At 43.7% G+C, this 25,346-nt stretch overlaps 1 protein-coding gene across 2 annotated transcripts in view; it reads left to right on the top strand.

The window, feature by feature from the left end:
- ADAM19 (ADAM metallopeptidase domain 19) overlaps positions 1 to 25,346 on the top strand; it is a 51,145-nt gene that overhangs the window by 22,174 nt on the left and 3,625 nt on the right. The window contains exons 4-22 of one of the 2 annotated variants that reach the window (XM_083726210.1): positions 1,141 to 1,219; positions 2,701 to 2,777; positions 5,686 to 5,878; positions 6,358 to 6,423; positions 9,144 to 9,215; positions 10,143 to 10,309; positions 10,938 to 11,022; positions 12,105 to 12,244; positions 12,883 to 13,060; positions 13,698 to 13,787; positions 15,725 to 15,920; positions 17,000 to 17,108; positions 17,825 to 18,026; positions 19,247 to 19,324; positions 20,226 to 20,334; positions 21,406 to 21,547; positions 22,461 to 22,542; positions 23,514 to 23,741; positions 24,514 to 24,654. In XM_083726210.1, the coding sequence (XP_083582336.1) occupies positions 1,141 to 1,219; positions 2,701 to 2,777; positions 5,686 to 5,878; positions 6,358 to 6,423; positions 9,144 to 9,215; positions 10,143 to 10,309; positions 10,938 to 11,022; positions 12,105 to 12,244; positions 12,883 to 13,060; positions 13,698 to 13,787; positions 15,725 to 15,920; positions 17,000 to 17,108; positions 17,825 to 18,026; positions 19,247 to 19,324; positions 20,226 to 20,334; positions 21,406 to 21,547; positions 22,461 to 22,542; positions 23,514 to 23,741; positions 24,514 to 24,654 (2,434 nt within the window). Of the gene's footprint in view, positions 1 to 1,140; positions 1,220 to 2,700; positions 2,778 to 5,685; positions 5,879 to 6,357; positions 6,424 to 9,143; positions 9,216 to 10,142; positions 10,310 to 10,937; positions 11,023 to 12,104; positions 12,245 to 12,882; positions 13,061 to 13,697; positions 13,788 to 15,724; positions 15,921 to 16,999; positions 17,109 to 17,824; positions 18,027 to 19,246; positions 19,325 to 20,225; positions 20,335 to 21,405; positions 21,548 to 22,457; positions 22,543 to 23,513; positions 23,742 to 24,513; positions 24,655 to 25,346 lie in introns of both variants that reach the window. The other variant, XM_083726209.1, reaches the window with a different exon arrangement.

Here is a 25,346-nt window from a genome sequence, read left to right as displayed (position 1 = left end):
GACTAAGAGCTAACAGCTTACCCTAGGCCAGACAGTGAGCGATACAACTTTTGAAGTTAACTTAAATGATGCAGGGGTTTTAATGATGATCCTTCTGAAGGGAGCGAAAAAAAGAGATGCATTTTCCTTTATCTCTCCTGATGACTCACAGATCATGGTGAAGTGCCAGGGGCCATTTGTTGGTGAATACCAGACTTCCTGCAAACCCTCAAAAAGCCTATCTTTCCCCTAGTTGCATTTGTGTATTTTACTCAGCTTGATGGTACACATTGCGGGTTATTTTAGCAACACATTGGTGTCCAGCGGAACAGGACAGCACTGCCCACTTGGCTTCCCAACATGGAACTCACTGCCAATAACCAAGAAGGAAAAGGGCAAGTCAGTGGGGAGGTCAGCGCACTGCAAATGCGCTGGATTGGCTCTGCTGCTGCACTTGCGCAGCACCAACCTCTGCCCTGCCTTACCTCTCCCTCTTGGTTACCAGCAGCAACCTCTGCACTGGGAAGCAAGGTGAACAATGCCACCTCCACTCCACTCTGCCACGCCAGTTGCATCTCCAACAATATATTGTACAGACCCCAAAGAAGATTTGTTGCTGTTGTTGTTTAGTTGTTTAGTCGTGTCCGACTCTTCATAACCCCATGGACCAGAGCACGCCAGGCACTCCTGTCTTCCACTGCCTTCCGTAGTTTGGTCAAACTCATGCTGATAGCTTCAAAAACACTATCCAAAATCTTGTCCTCTGTCATCCCCTTCTCCTTGTGCCCTCCATCTTTCCCAACATCAGGGTCTTTTCCAGGGAGTCTTCTCTTCTCATGAGGTGGCTAAAGTATTGGAGCCTCAGCTTCAGGATCTGTCCTTCCAGGGCTGATTTCCTTAAGAATGCCTAGGTCTGATCTTCTTAAAAAGAAGATGCTGTACTTTTATTTATTTTAAAGATTTCTATTTTCTACATACAACTTTGGCAGGCCCAAATGCCACATGACAATGTTGTTTTTTTAAAAAAGCTTTTGTAAGATATTGGTGTAAGCCTTTAATGATGTATGGTAGGGAGATTTCACAGAGGTGGACCGTTTAGGTAATGACATGCAAAATATAATTCTTTTCTGCTCTCTTTTGTCTCTCCTTTGTTGCTGGCAGGCACCTCTTTGCACCAGGCTATACGGAAACGCATTATACTAAGAGCGGAACTCCCCACACTGTGACTTTGAACAACACGGTAAGTATTGCGTGCCCAGCCGCAGAGTCCCCACCCCAGGGAGCTTAGCTGACTAGAGGGAATAGTGAATGGAGATGACAGCTGTAGGTTGTAGTTGGTTTCTCCTGTGCAATAGGTAGAAGAACCAAGGCAGCCCAGATCAGTGCATTCTCAGTAAGCAGTTAACTATGGTTTGCTATGATGTGTGAACTGGGCAATACAATACAAACTGGATTGGCTCTTGTTGGCTCTTGTTCCACCATGGCAGGTCACACCTCTTCTCAAGAAGTCCTATTGAATCGAAAACTGGATATCCATGAGCTGGTCACTCTGCTCTTGTCCTTTGCTAAGAGGGATCTGAACGTTGGTTATATTCTCAGTTCACTGCAAAGCTAGCCCTTGCCAGCTGGCCCATATCCAGCAGGACCTTCTTCATGAATTAACTGAGTGGAAATGCTTTGACTGGCTGGCACTTCACCGAAACAGTGCAAAAAATCATATTGCAAATTAGATGATTAAAAAATGAAAAAGCTCACGTCTATGAGCTCATCCTTCTTGATGCTGCTTCCTCTTCCCTTCCTCTAGGCTTAAAGTTTCATGAGAAAGATTACTGTGGTGGAATTTTATTGGCAATTGGGTTGTAAAGCGCATTTTTCCTGCCATTTGTAATGACAGGAACCTGCTACAATAGGGCTTTATCACTTCATGCCATGTGGGTGTTTTAAAGATCTGAAAAGTAACAATGCTCCGGGAACCATTTGGAGTGAGCGGTAAAGTTCATATTGATTTTAGTGTGCTTTGGATCTGGCCTTTAGGCAGGCTTTCAAAGGAATTACGTTCAATAATACTGCAGGACTCAATAGTATTATGCCAAAATGAGAGGTTATGAGTAACTGATCTGTACTTTATTTACACCTGAATATTTCTTTATGAGATTATAGAATGGGAACATTTCATTTAACTGTTACGTTCATGTTCCACCTTTATTCCAAGAGGCTAAAGGCAACATACAAGGTACTTGCCTCCATTCTTTCCTCACAGCAAACCATAGAAATAGTGACAAGCCCAAAGTCACTCAGTGAGTTTTGCAGAGATTTGAAATTGGGCCTTCTGAGTCCTAGTCCCAGCATTTTAACTGTTACACCAGACGAGCTGCTTACAGTGGTGGAATATACCTAAAGAAAAGGAGACTTGAATGTATAAATGTTTTCCACAAAATAGTACATGTACATTGCCAGATGGAAATGACAAGGTGTTTATACTCAAGCCATGTGCTTTTTGAAACCCTTCTTGGGGTTTCAAAGCACCTTAGGCTTCATTGACAATAAAGGAAAAAAGCATATGAACTATGGACTTCTCATATGCAGGGTATTTGGGGGAGCAGGTGGAGAGGAATCTATACATTTTGCTATCCTCTTCTTCCATCAACCATCAAGGGGAGTTGAGGAGGAAGAATAAATTTACAGAATAATACCTTGACAGTCTTTGTTCTGTCTTTCCAGGATCATTGCTTTTACCATGGTACTGTGAGAGAGGTAGAAGACTCAAGTGTGGCGCTCAGCATATGCAATGGTCTACGGTAAGGTCAAGCTCTTCCTTACAGAATCTCAAATTAGATTAGTTCTTTGGGATCACAGGGACATTCTGATAGTCTTGTAATTCTCTATCAGACAATATGACAATGACATTTTTTTAAAGCCATTCATTCGGTATTTTTAAGCCATACATGGAGGAATGGTGACAGGTGTTAATGGGTATTAACTATGGCAGCTGTTACCCATCCATGAACATAGTCTTAACAGTGAGTCTGTAAGTGACTGTGGAGGCCAATTCTGGGTCTACACATCCTTCCCCTGTGGGGACATAGGTTTTCAGGCAGGAGTTGATCACGGTGAGGATTTGCCAAGCCTTCCTCTTAACACATTTCTCCCTTTCATCCTGAGTTCGTGTATCTTCAAAGCCCATGACACCTTTGGTAAAGGCTGTTCTCCAACTGGAGCACTCGCAGGCCAGTGTTTCCCAATTGTCGGTGTTTATACTACATTTTTTAAAGATTTGCCTTGAGAGAGTCTTTCAACCTCTTTTGTTGACCACCAGCATTACGCTTTCCAATTTTAAGTTCAGAATAGAGTAGTTGCTTTGGAAGATGATGATCAGGCATCTGGACAACATGACCAATGAAACGACTTAAACTGGACTTGGACTACTGAGCTACACTGTTGATAACAGAATGGTAGATTTGATTTGTTTATTTATTGCACTAATATCCCTCAATTTTCCTATAATGGATCCCTGTGCAGCAGACATGTGGTTCCCAAATGGTCTCCCATCCAGACACTGACCAGACCTAGATCTGCGTAGCTTCAGCAAGACCTGATCTAAGCCACAAGAACAGTTCTTACATTGCCCCAGCTCAGACTTAGAATCAGAACCACATAATTGCAGGGTTGCAAGGGACCACAAGAGTCATCTAGTCTAACCCTCTGCAGTGCAGGAATCTTCTGCTCAACATGGGGCTCAAATCTACGACCCTGAGATTTAAGAGTCTCATGCTGTACCAACTGAACTATACTGAAACAACAAATGACATCAGTGAGGGATCCCCAGATATGTACATTCAAAAGGAGATTATCTGCATTAAGATTTTCATCTCCAAGCACCATAGGAAGAAATGTTCATTAGGTACTCAAGATTCTATTCCTCTGAATTCTATTTTACATAAAATCTCATTATCAATAGACTCATTGCAGTATCTTCAGCTTCCACCGCATGCTTGCTTTCCTGCCTTCTTAGAATCTTATCTCTTTATCTCAACAGATTATTCTGAATTTCTCCCTTTCAGTGCCAGCATTTTATAGCAATTTTGACATACATGCTTCTTCTGAAAAGCTGTTCTCTTCCATTTACCCCTCGCAAGAACAGAATTCTATAACATCCCATGTTAGCCACAAGTCTGTTGTACAGATACGCACATATTTATTCCACGTGAGATGATTTGACCTCCTGAAATGACAAGTTAAAGAGATTATTTTTATAAACAGGACGTGGTTTCCTTTTGGTCACCTTTATAAAAAGCCAATTGAAAGCTGGGCTGCCATCCAGCCAGGAAACAGTTTTGGCCAATTTTTATTCCCCCCCCCAAATCCCTCAATGACCTCAAGTCACTTTAATGCAAACAAACTGTCCAGTAGTGTAAACAAAGCAAATCCTGGCCATTTATGGCTGACATAATACACAGAGCCCACACAAAATAGGAAGCATCACAGGTGCATGCTGGCCTACTTTCACCCTCCCCCCCCCCCATTTTCCGGTACTTTATCCCTGGCTGCAAAATGACCATCTGAAATCTCATTTTTCATTTACAGTAGAGTTGGTCCATGGGCTGGCCAGTATCCTTCATGTTGTTCTAAGTCCTTTCAGAATTACTGGAGGAATACAGAAGCTAAACACTTGCATATGTTTGTACTTCTCAAGGGGAGAAGTGAGCAGGTGGGGAAGGGTGTAACTATCTCTAAGGCCAAACACTTCTTCCTTGGTACAATGCACTCAAAACAATCTCATTTGAGAAATTGTTCCCAGTCATTCTGCATAAATAATAACTGGGAGAGCAAAAACACCCAATCCTATATAGTCAATTCTCATGAAACAATGCTAGTTTCCTTTGTTGAAAACAGGCCTTTCTGTAATTTGTAGTTGAAATGATTGCAACTATAGCCCATTTACTGAAAATAAGTGCCCAGAGTATTAATAATAAGGTATCCTAGTGCTGGCTTCTGCTAGCACAGAATATGGCCCCATGTGTTCTCTTACCCTTCTGTGATCTTAGGTAAAGGTAAAGGGACCCCTGACCATTAGGTCCAGTCGTGACCGACTCTGGGGTTGCAGCACTCATCTCGCTTTATTGGCCAAGGGAGCCGGCGTACAGCTTCTGGGTCATGTGGCCAGCATGACTAAGCCGCTTCTGGCGAACCAGAGCAGCGCACGGAAACGCCATTTACCTTCCCGCCGGAGTGGTACCTATTTATCTACTTGCACTTTGACATGCTTTCGAACTGCTAGGTTGGCAGGAGCAGGGACCGAGCAACGGGAGCTCAGCCCATCACGGGGATTCGAACTGCCGATCTTCTGATCGGCAAGTCCTAGGCTCTGTGGTTTAACCCACAGCGCCACCCGTGTCCCTTCCATGATCTTAGGCCTTAGCAAAATGTGCTGAAACGTTCTTTTATACAAATTCAGTAAAAAAATATTCTGCAAAATATACACCAAGCTAGGTGATTATTGGTTTGTATTCATAGAATCATTGAGATGGAAAAGACCATGAAGGACATCTAGTGCAACTACCTGCAAATGCATGAATTTTTTGCCCAACATGAGGCTTGAACCCATGACCCTGAGATTAAGATTAAGATGCTCTAGCAACTGAGCAATCCCAGAGGAATAATGAAGTGGCCTCCCATAACTTCTGCTTTATTGATTTTGTCTTCCAGTGGCCTTATAGTCCTGAGCAACAACCTCAGTTATATCTTGGAACCACTGCCTCATAGCCAAGAGCAACACTTGATCTACAGGTCTGAACATCTCAAGGTTGCCAGGGGTACCTGTGGAAACCAGCATTCAGGATCAAATGCTATGGATTGGCTTGGAGAGTTGACAAGCCCAGCCGGGTCCAGTTATCGCAGGGTTAGTACTTCTGAATTATTCCGTTCCATCCCAGAATACATCTGTTTTGAAAGCTTTAAGGAAAACGATGATTCATGCTTAAGTGTTTAAAGTACTTCACTTGTATTATCTCAATAATCATGGGAACAGCAGTATAAAAAAGGCCGCATCATTATTCCTAGATTTCAGATGAAGGACTGAGGCTAAAAAACAGTGATTTGCCTTAGGTCCCCCCCAGGAAAATGAAGTCTGAGCTGAGAATCCATAACAGAACTTCTCTTTCCTCTTTGTTGCCCACATGCCACCTATACTGCCCTCAGATCTGAGCTGGAGAGGTGGGGTTTTCTCTTGAAATTATGAGGACTACAAACAGTTTCTAATTATTTCAGCATATGTGACATTTTTGAACCTCACAAAATGAGTACATTTTAATAAAAGTGTTTTTAGAATTTCAAAGAGCCTCATGAAACAGTTTGGGATGTGTACTTTTGTTACCATAGGTGAAGAGGGATGACCAACAGTCAATGAAATACGTGGAGCTCCTTCTAGTGGCTGATTATGCAGAGGTAAGAGGGACGTGGATTTATACCAGATCCAGAATCAAACCCAGGATAGACAGTTCAGGGCCAAACTACTTATTACACATGAGATCAATGATCGGGCCTTCACCAGAAGGTCTTTTTACTTAAAAGGAGCTGTAGGGGGAACCTGCATCCATATCCCCACCTCTTCGGTGCTAATAGTAACTTTGGAGGCTGCTTTAAAGTAAAAATACAGAAAATTATGACACAAAATCAAAATATCCTGTGTGATATGTTAATTGGACCTGTTGAGCTACCAAAAATAGTAAAACAGGAAAGTTTTGACTTGGATTATTTTATTTGATGTTTTAATGTGTTTTAAAATGCTTTGATATTTTTTCTTAGAAATACAAAGCGGTATAGAAATAAAATGAGTATAATTTATGTGCGTTTTCCAAAGCTGATTTAACAATGCTCCTTATCCCAGATCTGTATACTTCTCTTCTCCTGTTCTTTTAGCTGCAGACCCTTCTGCTGAAACATGTAGCAAAGGATCAAACTGTATTGAGAGCACTCATATATTTCATATTGTGTATGTTAGCAACTGACAGAAATGTAAAAACATCCTGTCTGCATGTGCCTGGAATCTGTTTCTAATCAGTGACCTGGAGCTAGTTGGGTCTTTGTCTTGTTAACCATCCCCAAGAGCATTAGGTCATTCACGCATCTTTTATTTTAATGGCTTTTTTTCCTGGCACACTCTTCTCCTAAGATTTCATCGCTGCTCATATAATTTATGTTGGGGTAACTTGATCCTCTCTGCATAACTGGATCTCTTCATAACTGTTGTTTTCCCAATTGCAATTTTACAATTGATGTAAAGGGCACATTCCCCCTCTTGTGACATATGTGTGCGTCTGCACACATGCACATACACACAAGGCTTCCATTATGCTAGAGTTTGTCTCTCTGAATTCTCTATGCGTAAATATCATGCATAACAATTGTGTTTAGTTAATCACAACTAGTGCCATTTGGATTTTACAACCAAAACTGCAATCCCACTTGGGCCAAATTGTTCCAAGTAGAGTAGCCAAACCACTGCATTTTTCTCACCCTTAGAAAGTGGTGGGGTACTTCTGGCCCACTGATCTAACTTGTAGACCTGGCAGGTCTGCTCACTTGCTCAGGTCATGGCCCCCTGCCCTACATATATGGTGCCAAGTATGAGGCAGGAAAGGATGTGGCTACCTGTCAAAAGCAGGGTTTAGAGCAGTGTTTCTCAAGCTTGAGTCCTCAGCTGTGGTTGGACTACAAATCCCATCATCCCTAGCTAGCAGCACCAGTCATCAAGGTTGATGGGAGTTGTAGTCCATCCACAGCTGGTGACTTGAGTTCAAGAAACACTGGTCTAGAGGCACTATTAATCAGCTGGTCATTGACACCTGCAAAACTCCCTGCCTATGTTATTGTGGTTTGATTTCAAATTGTGCAGGCAAAGGAGAACATTTCACCTGGTGATATTATAATAGGTGATTGAGAGGCAGGCACTGAGAAGCTGAGCAGGTGGTGTGAGAAAAATAACATTCTGGGTTTTCTGGTTGTTTGCTCACCCTCCTTTTACTAGACAAAGTGAATACAGCAATACATAAGGAGACATCAGATAGAAAAATAGGCAACCTTTTCCCCAATCGCGCCCTAAAAGGGGGGAAAATCCACTTCACAAAACAGACCCTAAATAGTAGTTGCTTGGATTAAGCAACCTATGTTCAGTTAACAGACAATATTTTAAGGGACATGCACATCACACCCGTTTTTAGGTAGTGTTTTTTTGCAGACACTGCAAAGCAGAAGCTACATCTGCTCTGCAGTGTCTGCAAAAACCAGCATGGCAATTTATGGAGGTTGCTATGCAAACATCTGGATGGGATAAGTTGCCCCGAGGCTAGTGTGGGTGGTGCAACCAGCAGAGCTTGAGGGACAGGGATTAGAACACTGATTACTAGATAGCATGCTGTGCATATCAGGAGAATACAACTAATCCTGCCAAAAACGTCTAGGCGGCATTTCAGGATTATGTTACATCAGTGTTCGGTCATGTAGGACAGAGAGATTGTGCTCTTTTTATAATTACAAATAGCCTGATACAGAGGAATAATCAACACTGGTTAGTGGGCAGTCAGCTGCTGCAAGAAACCATAAGCATCTATGGCATCTGGACTGTTCTTCCATGAGCCCCACTAATCTGTCAGGGGTGAGTGGTGACACTAATTCTGCTAGGACAGGCAGGGTGACCAGAAGAGTTTCTAGGCTCTGCTGTGCTAAGAGCTGGTTTTGATTTCAGTGCCATTCTGATGTTGCTGAGTAAGCCACATCATAAGGGCTGTGTACCTCCATAAGGGCTGTTCAACCTTTCCATTTCTAAAATTAGAGGTTATTACAGCGGTGCCTGAAATGCACAAAGGTGCCTGAAATGTGCTCCAAAAACTTGACTGTATAAAGACTATGATGAACTTTTTATCTAAAGAATTCGAAAAAATTATTTAAGTGTTTTCTGGAAGCGCAGAGTACAAGGAAATTATTAAAGCTTGTAAATGTTCATGGGATAAATTGAAATGCAAGTTTCAAATCCCCGGTAGTTGGGCAGTAAAAACAGGCAGCTCCTCAAGTGAGTTAGGCCAGAATCTCAAAGGAATAAATTTCACAGAGTTAGGAATGGCAGTGATATTTTATGGAATAATTCTGAAATGCTTTTCCCTCCCCAGTTTCAGAAGCATAATTATGATCTTCAAGCAACCAAAAATAAGTTACTGGAGGCTGCCAATTATGTAGATAAGGTGAGACCAAATAGCTACATTTTATGAGAAAACGGCTTTTATTTTTTTAAAGAAAGATGTCAGATGCTAAGGACTTAACTACATGCTTATATGTGAATAGTCACTTTTTTAAAAACTAAGAAAACTGTTTGGGAAGTTTCATTTGTTGAAAAAAAATATGGCAGGGGGAGGAGTGCTTAACTTTCATCCCTCCCATCATTCCAACTTTCATCCCAAGGTCGCTGTTCTCCTGTGAAGTTCCAAATGTGTATTTGAATAATTTTAGTAGTAGCTTTACGAAAGATGTGAAACTTAAGATAAACCAATAATTAGTTAATTTAAGATAAAAGTGTGTATTGGCAACAAATAATATATAAATGAAATAAGGAATGGACGGGAGGTCAGGTCTACAGTCTAAGGAGCACATTTTGCTTTATTGATTTGTAATTAATATTGTCTTTATTACTGTTTTGTTTGTGTTCTTGTTTTGTTTTTTGCTTTTTTGGTGTATCAATTATTATTATTATTATTATTATTATTAATACAAATGTGTTTTTCAGAGGACAAATTTGTTGTATGGGGGAAAGCCACTGCAGGGGACATTTGAAGGAGAAAAATGATTGGCATGTAAAAAGATTAAGAACCTAACCCTATGCTGTTTTTTTCTGTACATCCCCTCTCCTCCCAGCTGCTTTTCCAAATATTTAAGCAATCAGTGGCAAATTCTGAGCGTTTGCATGTAATGTCTAGTACAGCTCTAAGAATAACAAAGAATTCAGTTCAAGCTTTTGCTGCATGTTTTATGTACATTTATTTCCCAAGGAGAGCTAGGTAAGGAAGAATGTGGTGTACTGTATTCTAAGAAGATGTAACTCATATTGGAGCTATAATATGGTAGAAACAGAGGCATGTGATTAACTCCAGCTCTTCTTTTCTCCAACCTCTTAGTTTTACAAATCTCTGAACATACGGGTTGCTCTGGTTGGGCTTGAGGTTTGGAATGACCACAATAAGTGTGACATCTCTGAGAACCCACATTCGACCCTGTGGTCTTTTCTTGCTTGGAGGCGTAAGCTGCTTATGTACAAAAAGCACGACAATGCCCAGCTAATCACGTAAGTTGTTTTTATAGGAATAATATGGCCGCTGCTCCGAGTTCTCTAGTTACTAAATGTGAACTGGTACTGTTCTATGTAACTGTGTTGATACTAGTCACACTTTAGATGTGTGCCCCCATCCCTGGTATAAAGGACCATATGCAGATCCTGTTTCAAAAATACCTGCAACAACTTTCATGTCTTGCCAACCCCTACTGTAGAAGATTTGCATTGGTTCATATTGACTTGTAAATTTTGGAGAAAGCAATGCAAGCTGCAAACTTAGGCTTAATTTCCAGATTTGCCTCTAAAATGTAACTGCATGCATAAACCAATTCAAAAGGCTGTGGTTTGTGTGAATCCTTTAATGTTTGCCGTGTTTAATGAACCACTGGGATCATTGCTGCTTATTGGAACGGTGCTGGGGTATAGCAGGGTGGTAGTGAGATCAGGGCAGAGTGGGAACACCTACTGTATGTGGTGACCCTACCAGAGCACTGCACAGCCCCAACCTCGCTGCCACCCAGCCCTGTCCAGGTTTGCTCTCAGTGATGGCAGTGGAGAAAGGGCAGCACAGACTCCTATGGAACACTGGGCACTTTGACAAGCAGCTCTTCTCTGCAACATCTCTCCAAATCTGTTTCAGTGGGATGTCCTTCCACGGTACTACAATTGGCTTGGCCCCCTTGATGGCCATGTGTTCTGTCTACCAGTCTGGAGGAGTGAATATGGTAAGCTTCATAAACTTGACAAAGAGCACAACCCTCCAGGAAGTTGCTGTGCACAAGATCCGGCAAAATGAGTAGCAGCACAGCATCCCACGCTTCCACTGGATACTTCCCCTATTGTTTTGTGCCTGATGAAATCACCATCCAGAGAATGCAAGGTCACAAGTTAACATTGCTTGGTGGTAATTCAGGAGACTACCCCTTGCCCCAAGAGCACTCCTTGAAATGACATGTGACCCTATCACAGATTCCTGTGATCGTTGTCCCAATAAACTAGAATTGCAGTTTTATGTACACTTACCTGGGAGTACTCTTGAGCACGGTGAAATTTATTTCTGAGTAGATATGCATGGGACTTAGCTTAAAACATATATGGGGCACATGTTATCTTCCAGGTGCTGTTGGGCTCCAGTTCTCAGGGCATCCCTAAGAGGACTTGTGACAAATAACATTGTCTGCACCCACCCCCACCCACAATTCCTTCATCTTCTCCCTGCTTCTGCTGTCCATCCTCTTAATTGTGATGGCAGTGGCACCCCTTTCCCCACCTCATTTCTTGTTTTGTCTTCTGCTGCTGCAGCAGCAGCTGCCCCTCTGTCCCCCTGGTTTACATTCCCCTGCTTTTTCTGCCACTTTGGTGCCACCAAGGCCCTCTGCTCCCACCCTGGCTCGCTATAGGAATGAAGGCGGCGAAGAGTCTCGCTGGGTGGATGGGAGGCAGCGGGATTGTTGGTACCTAGTACCTATCAGAGTGTGGAGCCTGGGGTGGTCACTCCAGTTTGCCCCCTTCCCAAGGATGTTGCCCTGCCAACTCCTGTCATCCCTGTCCAGGATATGCTGAGATGATGGGAGTTGGGAGTCCAACAGCAACTGGAGGGGCACAGGTTCCTGATATCTGGCTTGAGTCTGAGGGTAGTTCTTCCTGGGAATGTTGCACAGCTGAGGAAGAGGAGAGCATCTTCCACCCATGCTACATTTGGCATTCTGACGGACAGGCCCATCTCCTGAGCCAGATAATACATATTTCTGTTCATAATGTGCTGCATGGTATACTAACTCTCACCCTTGATTCCTTGCCTGGGCAGGATCACTCTGAAAATGCCATTGGAGTTGCTGCCACCATGGCCCATGAGATGGGCCATAACTTTGGCATGAGCCACGATGCGGCTGGCTGCTGTACGGCCAGCGCTAGAGATGGAGGTTGCATCATGGCTGCTGCAACAGGGTGAGATGGCTCTTCTCATTGTTTGGTAAAAACATGCTACGAACTGGGTTGCATTAGAGTGCTTTCCTTTATTTGCGACTGACTTGAGGAAGGAGCTTTAATCTGAATTATAACTTGGTCAAGGGCTCATCCACACTTCTGAGAAGTTTTCTGCTTCCCCTGTGCTTCTAGCCATGAGCCAAAGTGGTTTTCTGTTTTCCCCGCCATTTTCCCACTGAATCAGAACAAACATCAATCCATGGTGTTTGCTCCAATTCAGCAGTAAAGAGCCAGTTTTTCTGGGGGAAAGCAACACGACAGGTGGAACAGTGGACAAGCCCAAATATAAATCTACCCACCATGTTTTTCACACTCTCAGAGGTCAGGAAAACTCTAACAGTCTAGCACTTAAAGTTCAGTGATAAAATGAAACAGCACTCCCCCCCCCCCACTGAATATTTGGTACAGGACGGATTCCTGCTTAAATGCAAAAGGGGCAATTCTGTTGTGCCTGCCATTCACTTGACACAGTAATGATATACTGATAGGGAAAGGAAGCATTGTTCTCTGGTGGTTTCTAGTAGCAAAATATTTTCTTGTGTCACTGTAATGCATTACTTCCCAATCCATTCAAAACAATGTGCCCTCCTTGCTTGCAGGGACCCATTCCCCAGGGTGTTCAACAGATGCAATATGAAGGAGCTGGACAGGTACCTGCAGTCTGGTGGAGGGATGTGTCTTTACAATATGCCAGATACCAAGACCTTATACGGAGGACAGAGATGCGGAAACGGCTACCTGGAGGAAGGGGAAGAGTGTGATTGTGGAGAAGAAGAGGTAACTCTTGTTGGACTTATTTCATGATCGAAGGGGTCACTGGCATGACTTCCTCTTATCCATGTTACAACAACTTTTAAAAACTAAAACATAGGCTGCAACATAAGCAGAGAGAGAAAATGGAATTATGATACAGTGACATATCAGCAACACAAACACTCTCTGTAAACCTGGAATAGTTCTGCCTCTGTCCCCCTCCCACCCCCATAGAATTATTACTGCGCTGTTTGTAATTCCAAATCCCCTTTGCAACTAAAGAACCAAGAGTCTTGTGGCATCTGGAAGACAATTTTTCTTGCGACAAAAGCACAAAACTAGATGGGAAGTGATTCGGCAATGAAATAAATGAATGACAATGATAATAAGGATAGCATTTTGATCCAAATTTATGTGAGAATTGCTGCAGTTCGATAATTCTGGCAGCTCCCAAGCACATCATGGAGGTAGTGATACAGTTAGAAAATGTGCTTGGAGCTCGCTCCAGGTTATTTGTTATGTGTGTGGTTTAAAGACCAATTGCACATGCAGTTACAACCTTACAACCTGCCCTGGAAAGCAGCCCAATGCTCCCTGGTGGTTTTTTTTTGTCTGCCCTGTAAACACAGCACGTGTCTTGTTTCTTCCCCCTCTCCCTTAGGAATGTAATAATCCTTGTTGCAATGCCTCTAATTGCTCTCTGAAGCCTGGTGCTGAGTGTGCCCATGGAACTTGCTGTCACCTCTGCAAGGTGGGGTTACTTGGTTCCTCTCTGTACAGCACAACAAATAAAGGTTTGCTTTTCTGTTTATAGGACAATAACTGAGAAGGAGAGGGAGGGAGACTGTGACCTTGTTCTGTCTGGGGCTGGTTTGCATGTTAGATTCACACTTTTTTTAGGAAACCCAGGTAAAAAAAGTACTCCACTTTAAATGGAAGAACACATGCATAGCACTTTCAACAGTAAACTGGGCACAGGGGTTAAAGTATGTGGCTTTCCTTATAGTAAACACAGAAACAGCAAACCAAGTGATCAAGCCCCACTTCTGCAGTCACCACAGGGAGACCTGGTCATTTAAATATGCACAAACCGCTTTTGACAATGCCACAAGTGTATTTTGCTAGCGTCAGGCTGGATTTTTCTTGAAATGCCTTCTGTTACTGCTGGACAGAAATCTACAGGTGTTTGTGTGCCTAGGCGAGACTGTGAAAGAGCCACCTATTTTCTCGTCTTGTGGGAAACCTACTCCTCAGACCCAGCCCCCAGCCCCCAGCCCGCCAGCTGTTTTGGCTTATACTGGTGCCGCTTTGTGATTATGGGATATAGCAACTGCAAGTGGATGGCTTGTCTTTCAAAGCAGGCAACTGGCTGGTGTGGGGCCTCCCTGCTCGATTCTATTACCAGTTATTGATATTTCTTTTCCTGCGCTGCGGGCGCCTCAATGCTAGGGAGACAAAACATGTACTTAGGCACACAGAGGCTGTTTTCCAGGGGGATTAAACTGCCTTGTATCTCGCTTAATAGCTTTCTGTTCTGCTTTACACTACCCAAAGCTGAATTCCTTTGCTAGCCAACTGACTGATAAAACTGTAGCGGTAGGCTCGGGTGGGGTGCAGATGCCTGTGTCTCATTTTACGTCTCAGCTTTCCTAGGCAAGTGTAGTTAAAATAGTCTTGGTATGTTAACTGCTTCCATGCTCCTCTCCAAATGCCGACTTCCATTAGAATCAGGTGCCCGGTGCAACCCAGTCAGATGGGCGGCACATCATCATCATCATCATCACCACCACCACTGCACACGTTGGCTCTGTTTGTGACCAATTTATCAGGTCCAGTCGTTCTCCAAGCAAGTTCCATCTTTTTGCAGACAACTGCAACATTTTAATCCTCTCCATCAGTTTCAGGGAATCCTTTGTCTTCCAGATGTTGCTGAACTACAACTCCCATCAGCCACAGCCAGCATGGCCAGTGGCCAGGGATGATGGGCGTTGGAATGCATCAGCATCTGGAATGCCAAAGGTTCCCTACACCTGCTCTACATGGTGTCAGCTGCCTACAGCCAGAACAAGGCTGACAATCACCGCACTTTAAAGCAGTCGCCGTAGCCCTGAGGATGGTGAGGAGCAGCTGTTAGTCCTTCAGAGTTGTGCACACGAGATTCATTGTGTTTTGTGTGAGCATGGATACTTCTCTTCCGCCCTGTCTTTGCGTTGAAACTTTATGTTGTGCCAGCAGTATATTCCAGGCACCGTGCAGAATACAGACATAGGCTGCTCCCTGCCCTTCCCATCTAACCTGGTGCTGTCTACTCTGGCTAGTAACAGAAGCTCCTCAGTGGTCTTTACCAGCACTGCTGTCTGAGTGAGATCTTTTAAAAAATGGAGATGTTGGGGATCGAACCTATGTCGTTAAGGTCAAACAAGGGTGTAGCAATGCCCAGAAGCCACCCTCCTGTCACTGCTGCTGCTGACCAATACAGTGTGCCCACAAGGTTGAGGGACTGCTGGATTGATGGAATAGGTACACCAATGCATACCTATTCAAACTGGTATTCTATAAAATCATGAACATTTCAGAAGATGTGGGAAACCAACAGCCGAAAGATGAACCTGTTCACTTAAGTCACCAGGTGTGCTTACCTGAGTTTTACCCTGGAGCAACTCTTTTAATTGTTTCCTCTTTCTTTAGTTGATTTCACCAGGGACTCTCTGCCGGGAACAAGCCAGACCTTGTGACCTGCCAGAATACTGTACAGGCAAATCCCCGTTCTGCCCTGCAAACTTCTACCAACTGGATGGCACCCCTTGTGCGAGTGGCAGGGCGTATTGCTACAGTGGAATGTGCCTCACGTACGAACAGCAGTGCTTGCAGCTCTGGGGATATGGTAAGGAAGGACATGTGACTAAATGGGGTGGGGGGCTTTTCAAACAGCATGGGGTCTAGGAAAGGCAAGGAGCAAATTGTTCCCCTGCTGATATCCTGAGCTTGAGGGATGGAGCTGTATTAGGAAAGAGGAGCAGGGAAAATGATAGATTGGGGAATGGACTTTACATCCATTGAGTCTCCTGTGACCAGATGCAAAGGTGACTTGTGTGCTCTTAATAGGTACGGTAAGTAGAATGAATTTTAGCAGGAGCAGCTTCTCCTATCAGAGTGCAGTAGGTTCAAGGGAAATTGCATATGCTAAAATCCCTTCTGCGACACAGCCCTGTCGCCTGTTGAATATGATCAACCTGTTGGGTCCATACCTTTATTGTGGCTGGTAGCAGTCCAACCAAATGGAATGAGGAAAACCATTCCTTTTACTCTACCAGTAATTTTCTATCCAGGTTGTCAAATATTGAATCTCCTGGTCTCTAAAAATTATGGAAGACATTAATAAATATGGCTTTAGCAAACAATTTAATCTTGGTCCCCACTTTCCTATTTCTTGCCTATGATATTTTGAATGGTGGGGAATAGCTTTTTGAACTTTCTTCACAACCACGCGGAACAAAAACCTTTAGAAGGAGTATGGAATTCTCATGATTCCACATACCAAGAAGTTGCTTCGTAAGCTACGTGTGGAGCACATTACACATATCTCTTACATTTCCACATTTGTAGCAATCCACTGTCATGCTAGCCAGTTTTTCTCAAACTTGGGTCCTCAGCTGTTGTTGGACTACAATTCCTATCATGCCTAGCTAGCAGGACAAGTGGTCAGGGATGATGGGAGTAGTAGTTCCACAACAGTTGGAGACCCAAGTTTGAGAAATGCTATGATATCCTGTGCCACAGGGGGAGTGATACTGATGACTTATCTTGTATGCCTCAGTTTCTTAGTGTTGCTGTTGGTTTTTTTGCTCTTCACCTGAAAACGACAATAGAGAGTTCACATCTACTGCCATGGTAGAAAGTTGGCAGATTTGGGTAAGCTACTATCTTCCACAGAAATCAGTTACATGAATCTCTTCCATGCAGGAGCAAGGCCAGCACCTGACATCTGCTTTGAGAGGGTTAATGCTGCTGGCGATTCCTATGGGAACTGTGGGAAGGATATCAATGGCCGATACAGGAAGTGCAACTTAAGGTACAAAGCAGATCCAACTATGCTGGGTGGGATTGGTGTCCTCACAGGTTAAAGGCTTAAAAATGATCAGTTTTCTATTGTTACTGGCTGAAGATGACTTCTGGTTTCTTAGGAATTTTGTTAGCAATATTCAGTTGCTTATATTGAATATTTTAGTGAATGTTCATGCCATGTGAACGTAAACCATTCTTTCAGGTCATACTTTTTCAAAATATCCTTCAGCTTTTCTGAGTGTGTGGTTTGCATCTGAAAATAAAAGAAAAGCAGCATGATTTGTGAGTAAGCCCCCCCTCCCCACCTACTGTGTGAAATGAACTGTGTGAGGGGCTCATTTGTGAACAAATCTGCTACTTAGAAAAGAGGCCCAGCTAGCCACCTCAGGTACTACTTATTGATGGGTTGCCACCAATCTTTTAAGGAGGAGGCTTAGGTGATTCCTCATGAGAAACTCTAATGAGAAACTTTATTTCTCAAAACCAAGCCTAACTCTAAGCATTGACTCCTTTGAAGGTGATCCCAAGATATATCCAGGGGAAAGTTGATGCAAACACACCATTAGTTGTGGCTAAGGAATGTTAGCTCCTGGTCCCATAGAGAGTTCTGTGTCTCAGATTTGCTCATTTTGTAGGATGGAAATGATCGTTTCTTGAATGTGAAGAAAAGCTGACACTTTAGCCAGAACGCTCAGGTTCTTATGCACTATTTTCACTTTCCAGAGATGCTAAGTGTGGCAAGATACAGTGCCAAAGTTCTGCTTCCAAGCCTTTGGAGTCCAATGCTGTTGCAATTGACACGACTATCACGTTAGATGGAAGGAACATATTCTGTCGTGGAACTCATGTATACCGAAATGAAGACGAAGGTGACATGTTAGACCCGGGCCTTGTGATGGCAGGAACAAAGTGTGGTGACAGTCATGTAAGTGCAGGTTGCCTACAATGCTCTGGCACCTTTTCCAACTGTGCGCTATGAAGAGAGCTCAGTTTGTTTCATTTTCAAAGCACTGCACTGAGTGGCGCCACTGTTTCAGAGGTTTGATACAGCTTTGGGGAAAAAAACAACAACAAGTGGAACTCTCTTCAGAAATGAGTGTCAGGAACCAGAACCAGGAGTAGGTCAGAAGAAAAAACACCAGTGCCAGTGAAGTTAGCTCTTTATTCAAAGAAACCAAAATAGCACAGGCCTAGTGATCACAGCAACTCTTCCCAGTAGATCTTGCCCCAGTGAGGCAGTTGCAAGGACTGGAGGTCACCACCTTCCTACTGCTCTGTAAGGTTCCTCTTCAACTTCTTTCCCCCAGCAGCCTAAGGCTCTGTTGTCTTGTATCTCATTGCTCTGACCTCCTAATTTCTCTGCATGTTCTGGGAGACCAGGAAAGACAGGGAGCTGGTCATAGCAGGAGCTGGGGACTCCCTGGCTTCTTCAGCAGCCTACTTCATCTCTGTCCCATGCCCCCCTTCCTATTCTGCCTCTGATTCTGGACTGCTCTCTGCCCCATGCTCTTTCTGCTCACTAAATCCTGTTGCCGCCTCAGCTTCTGATGCTTCCTCCTCCCAATCTGTTCCCTCTTCTCCCTCAGACCACCCATTGTTGTCCCACCACCACTTCCCCTGGCTCTGAGTCTTCTTTCCTTGTGGGTTCCCCAGCTTGTGCCTCCTGCCATCCAACCAGTCCATGACAATGAGTGTGCTCATTGCCATGTGCTTGTTGGAAAGCAGCTCCATGTGGGAGGGAATGTTCCCAACCCCCAAATTTGATCCCTTGTATCCTTCTGAGAACTGTGCTCAATACAAGGGAATGCTGTGAGGCTTGAGGCTGGTTTGCGTTTCACCAGCTCCACCACATCAAATATTGGATGGAACACTACAGATCTGTGAAAGTAAAATAATTCTTGTTCAACCTCATGTCAGCAGATCAGCAAGCTGTGGAGGCAAACCACAGAACAATAATAATTGGCTTTTGCCATTCTTCCACCACGTTTTGACTTCTGTTTCTTCCACCACTCCAGCAGCTACCAAGAGCAGCAGTATTATCTGTGGGGTGAAGCAATGGATGCAGCTTTGATTATCTCCCGGCCTAGGAATACATTTCATAGTACTGCTTCAGTTTTATCCTGAATGCCTGTCTTCCTCCTACAGATTTGCTTTGAGGGGCGCTGTAGAAACACCTCCTTCTTTGACACTGGAGACTGTGGGAAGAAGTGCAATGGCCATGGAGTAGGTATCTTGGTTTCTGCCTTCTTAATATGAAACTCTGTGCTACTTGCCCATTCAACTAGTGATTTTTATTTCTATCTGTAGGAGGAAATATATGTGATTTCACTAATACATGCAGTGCCTCAGAACATAACCCATGCATAAAAAGACAAACTGATGTGAGCAAAGCTCAACTGGTTCAGACCCTGGCCCACCTAAAAAAAAAAAAAAGTTTATAAATCCACTGAAAACTGATTCCTCCATAGCTAGTGTTATTCCAGAACATCTGGAGGGTACCATGTTAGCTACTCTGCCCTGTGGCCTGCTAGAATGGTTTCCTGTACAACTGCATGCATTTATGGATGGGCTTTCAAACATAGATGTCAAATTGAGGTCTTCATGGATTTGTTTGGCATAGAGGGATTGTTGAGTGTTATGTAGACTTTGGATACCATGTGTTCGATGTGCTAGCTGTTCTTAAGCCATGTTGCAGTTTTTGAGAAGAAGCTATCCACACCCATCATGGTCAGACAATGTTACGGGAAACATTTGCTGGGAGGTTAAAAATAGTGGAAAGTCAGTTTGGTCCCATTTTGGGAATGTGCATATATCCCAGTATACTTTTGAAGGGTGAAAACATATCCATTGGAACTTGGTTGGGAGAAATGATAGGAATTTCTATTGCAATTCTTAGGAAGGCTGGGTGGTATTAGACATGACTTTTGGGGGGTGGGGGTGGGGGAGATGAGACATTCTTCATATAGATGTAGTGTTGTTGAGCCCTAACAGTTGTCAACAGAAGGTGCAAGTGCTCCTTACAAATCCACCCTGATGTGCTTTTGGATTGGAATGATCATAGCATGTGATGTTTCTGCTAACAAGGAAAGGGTAATGTCAAATTTCCTCATTGTTCTCTCTGCAGATTTGCAACAACAACCAGAACTGCCATTGTTTCAGTGGATGGGCACCTCCATTTTGCAATAAACCTGGGAATGGAGGAAGCCTGGACAGTGGGCCCATGCCTCAAAAAAGTGGGTGTGACTCATGTTATTTGGGGGAAATCAAGGAAATCTGAAGGGGGTGGGAGGGAATTAAGGTAACTAGATACAATAGAGGGCAAGGGAACCTGTAGCTATATAGCTGAATGGGCGATGGAATTTGGCAGGTGGCGTTTTTGTCATAACTCCAGATTCCAGCAGCTATAGAAAACTGCCTTATAATGAGTCAGAACATTGGTCCATCTGGCACAGTATTGTCTACACCAGCCTTTCTCAACCTTGGGGCCCCATATGTTCTTAGACTACAACTACCATCATCCTTGCTAGATATGGATGATGGGAATTGTAGTCCAACAGCATTTGGGGCCTCACATCCTGGATAGTTGCTGCTAGTCCGCTACGCAGACCAGCAGCAACTATCCAGGATGTGAGGAAGAAGTTTAACCCAGATCTACCTGGAAATGCCAGGGATTGAACCTGGAACCTTCTGTTTTCAAGGCACGTGCTATACCACTGAGCTATGGCCCAGAGACTCCCGCTAAGGAGCTAGATCAGCTGCTAGAGATTGGGAGTCTAAGGCTGACAGACAGGAGCCAATAGAACAAGCTCCCAAGTCACCAGGGCTTCTGGGCCAGAGCTGAGATCCTCACAGGCACCTTTCCCTGAATCTGTAGGAACCAAATGCACCCTACCGTACCTTACCCATCCAGCAGTGCAGGGAGCACACACCTGGCATAAGGCTATGGAATGGGGAGGAGTGCTCACCTTCAAGCCAAAGGGTTTGGCCTTTAATAATCCACAAGGGGGTAGAGCCTGGAAGAGGTGGTATGGGAGTAGAGGTGTAAAGCCCGGGTCTGCGCTCAACCTAGTTGGGGCAAGTTGCTCTATTGGAGCTGTCTGTGGTCCTGTAACTCCTAACCTACCTTGAATTGTGGCATCTGGCATCTGGGCATGGCAAGTTCCTGGGCAACATTATGACATAAGTAGAACTTACTGAAATTCCCTCTTCCACACACTGGTCACCATGGTCTGGGGTGGGGGTGGAAACGATGTGAAAGGAGGACTTATAACAATATTGATATGTCTATTTTCTCCCCCTGTCAGGTCCTTTCCCAATCATAATAGGAGTCCTTTCCATCTTGCTTTTGATTGCAATTGGAGTTGCTTTTTGCTGCTATAAATGGAGAGCCAGGCTTGTGCCACTAAAGCAGGCTTTCATTCCTCCAAAGAAAATGCAGCAGTTCAGGTGAATATTTATAGTATGACAGTAACAGATGTGTTTCCATTTCTGATGCCGGGATAAAGAAGTCTGGGATTGCATGTGCAAGTTGCCTTGCGCACCATGCACCTTGGAGAAAGGCCAGGATACAGATATACTGATAAACAAATGTATTTCTTGCATACGCAACAACAAAGATATATATGCTGAAAAGGGAAGATGTTTAAACTAGTTCCTTTCTTCTTTTATGAAATTCCAATTACTTCCCACCTCAGACATTTAGCCCATTTAGTGTTCATCATGCAGAGACTTCCTGCTGCAAAATTTAGTTTATCAACAGTACTCACTGCCAGTAAATGTGCCTGAATTATTGCAGTTGAGTTGGCCAGATTATTATTATTATTATTTATAATTATATTCACTTATTAGTCTCCTTTTTAAACTTACAAAAAATAAACTCAAATCAACTTACAATATATATTGGCCTCTTGCAAAGACGTTGTTCCAATAATCTAAATTAGGATAGAATGGGAACCAGACCCCTCAGTCTCACTCCCAGTGTGGTGTAGTGGTTAAGAGCGGTGGACTCGTAATCTGGAGAACCGGGTTCGCGTCTCCGCTCCTCCACATGCAGTTGCTGGGTGACCTTGGGCCAGTCACACTTCTCTGAAGTCTCTCAGCCGCTCTCACCTCCCAGGGTGTTTGTTGTGGGGGAGGAAGGGAAAGGAGAATGTTAGCCGCTTTGAGACTCCTTCGGGTAGTGATAAAGCGGGATATCAAATCCAAACTCCTCTCCTCCTCCCATTCTATCCTAAATTAGATTATTTGGATTTGTTGTTTTTGATACATGATTCTGACTCAGCTACATGAAATGGTTAAATATATACCATGAGAGGCAGCTTCCTTGTAATTTTTGTTTCCTGTTATTTTCCCCAAGCAGTACCTCTCCTCCCATTCAGAGTGGTGCGACTGGGCATGCCAACCCAGCCTTCAAGCTGAAAACCCCCCAGGAACAGAGAAAGGTATCTGAAAGCTGAAACTACTTACAGCTGCCATGTTGAATAACACCTGATCTTCTCTATACAGTAGAACCTTGGTTCTCAAACAGCTTAGTTGACAAACAAATTGGCTCCACAAACCTGGAAGTAAGTGTTCCAGTTTGCAAATGTTTTTCGGAAGCCAAACATCCGACATGGCTTCTGCTTCAGTGCAGGAAGCTCCTACAGCCAATTGGAAGCCGCACCTTGGTTTTTGAACAGTTCTGGGAGTCAAACAGACTCCCGGAACGGATAAAGTTCGAGAACCAAGGTACCACTGTATTGATCCATGCTGATTATTCCCATGCCTTATAATACACATGATCCAATCAATCAATCAATCAATCAATCAATCTGCCGGAACTGCAAAGCTGCTTCTCTTGCTACATCCTAGAGACACAAGGTGAAAGTGATTGCTTAGGGAACCTCTTTGGGCTCTCGCAAGCACCTTTTCTCACGGTAAATGATTGCGTGCAAAGCATTTGATCCAGCATGAATGTATTAATGTCAATGTTTTAAAGAATTAATTTGTATTGTTTATATTAGATGTAACTCACCCTAAGGGTCTTAATGGAGCCAAGTAGTGGGAGAGAAATTGCAAAAATTCATAAATAAGCACAAGGAGTGCTCAGGGAACAAAATGTATATGGGACCAGGACTTTGTGTACTTTTAAAGGACACACACACACACACACACTAAAAATGCCTGGGCACTGCAGTTTACCGACCAGAGGGCTACAATTCCCAGCACCCTTAACATACTATAGTTTCCAGGATTTCTGGAGGATGCTTTAAATGCATGGTGTTTGTAAGCAGCACTGAGATTCTGTGGTTGGTTGGTTAATAAATCTATTCATATTGGGTCATTTGAAGGTCTCAGCAGGAGTAAACCTAGACAATGTAAATGCAGGAGTGATTTTAGAAAGATCACCTGCTCTTTGTGTGATTCCATGCAGGCAATTGGCATACAGAATATCCCTGCAAAGCCTGAAGTGCTCTACTGCGAACCACCTCCAGAGCTCAAAATTCATGCGCAACCACCACCACCACCACCACCACCAGCTCTCCCAGCTAACACAAGGAAACCTCCCTTTCTCGGGTATCAGAGTGAGGCAAATAATTTCCCCAAGCGAACTCCTCCAAACAGGCCAGCGCCACCAGCACCAAAAGTCATTGTTTCTCAGGTGAGTATTTTTATACGGATTGATATCTTTACACCTGTGGAAATAACTTGTTCCCACAGCTTGCTAAAAAGAGAGTGAATATGTGAGTTAATGGTGCCTAAGAGCTGATTTTGGCCTTAGTATTGGTAAGGTAAAGGTAAAGGGACCCCTGACTATTAAGTCCAGTCGTGACCGACTCTGGGGTTGCGGCGCTCATCTCGCTTTACTGGCCGAGGGAGCCGGCATACAGCTTCCGGGTCATGTAGCCTTCTGATCGGCAAGCACAAGGCTCTGTGGTTTAACCCACAGTGTCACCCGTGTCCCTTTACTATTGGTACATATTAGTAAATGAGGGCTAATAAAACTTTAGTATAGTTAATTCTGTTTCAGCATGGAAAAATGCATTTGGTACAAGCAGAACAGGTATTGCCCCTCCCCACCAACTGTGCATATCAACACTGAAAAAGCACAAGAATTGGCATACATCCTATTGCCAGTCGGCTGTGCTTCATATGAGCTCAGCCCCAAACTTTTGCATGTGTTTTCACATGCAAATGAATTAAGGCCATATTTTTCTTTTCTGAAAAGGAAATCCGGACTTTTGCCTTATTACATGCATTTCTGAAGAATAAAAATGCACTGCTCTATTTTCCTGATGCCTAACATTTCTGTAGATCATAAATCAGGGAATAGAGACATCATAGAGTTTTGCCCATCCTGGCAACTGGATAGTTGGAAGGTTGTTGATTTTTTTAAAAGAAGATCCCTGCTAGATCTTACTTTCTTGTCCCAGGATTCTTCCAGACCACGACCACCTCAGAAAGCTCTTCCTGCTAATCCAGTTCCTGCCAGCAACAGAGCTGGGTTGCCCCGGATGAATGCAGCAGTACCACCCCCCTACAGTGCTGTAAGGAATACGAGAATACGTCAGGAGGTGAGGCATATAAAGGACAGCAGGTGCTATTATTGCCCAAGGGCTATGTAGCAATATACTTCAGACCAGAACTCCACCACGTTCAGTGTCAAGTCTTCAATCTGTGGCCTTGTCAGCTGACGATGAGATGTTGGGGATTGTCAATCTGAGCCAGCTCCATTTTTCTTTGAGGGGCAGGGAGCAGCTACATTTGACTGCTTCTATCATATACGAAGGCATTTACAAATAGGTTTTTTGGGTGGGTGCTTTAGAAAGAAGAATCCAATGTGAGTAGGCTTCCTCCATCCTCTCCTTCTACAGTCCCCAGCTTGTAACACAGAACTCATAAAACTACAGTGGCACCTTGGTTTAAGAACAGCCCTGTTTATGAACTCAGTATACGAACTCCACAAAACCAAAAGTAGTGTTCCAGTTAGTGAACTTTTCCTTGGTCTAAGAACGGAAGCCGAACAGTGGAAGGGCACCGGCAGTGGGAGGCCTCATTAAGGAAAACGTGCCTCAGTTTAAGAATGGCTTTGGTTTAAGAATGGACTTCCGGAACAGTTTAAGTTCGTAAACCGAGGTACCACTGTATATATAATTAAAGCTGAGATCCTATAGTTAGCAGCAAGTCCTATTACAGACTTGGCCCGCTAGCTGTTTTGGGACTACAGTTCCCATCATTCCTGACCACTGGTCCTGTTAGCTAGGGA

This window comes from Podarcis gaigeae (assembly GCF_964106915.1).
Source record: "Podarcis gaigeae genome assembly, chromosome: 2".
Classification (NCBI taxonomy): domain Eukaryota; kingdom Metazoa; phylum Chordata; class Lepidosauria; order Squamata; family Lacertidae; genus Podarcis; species Podarcis gaigeae.
This window is presented reverse-complemented; position numbering and strand designations above follow the sequence as displayed.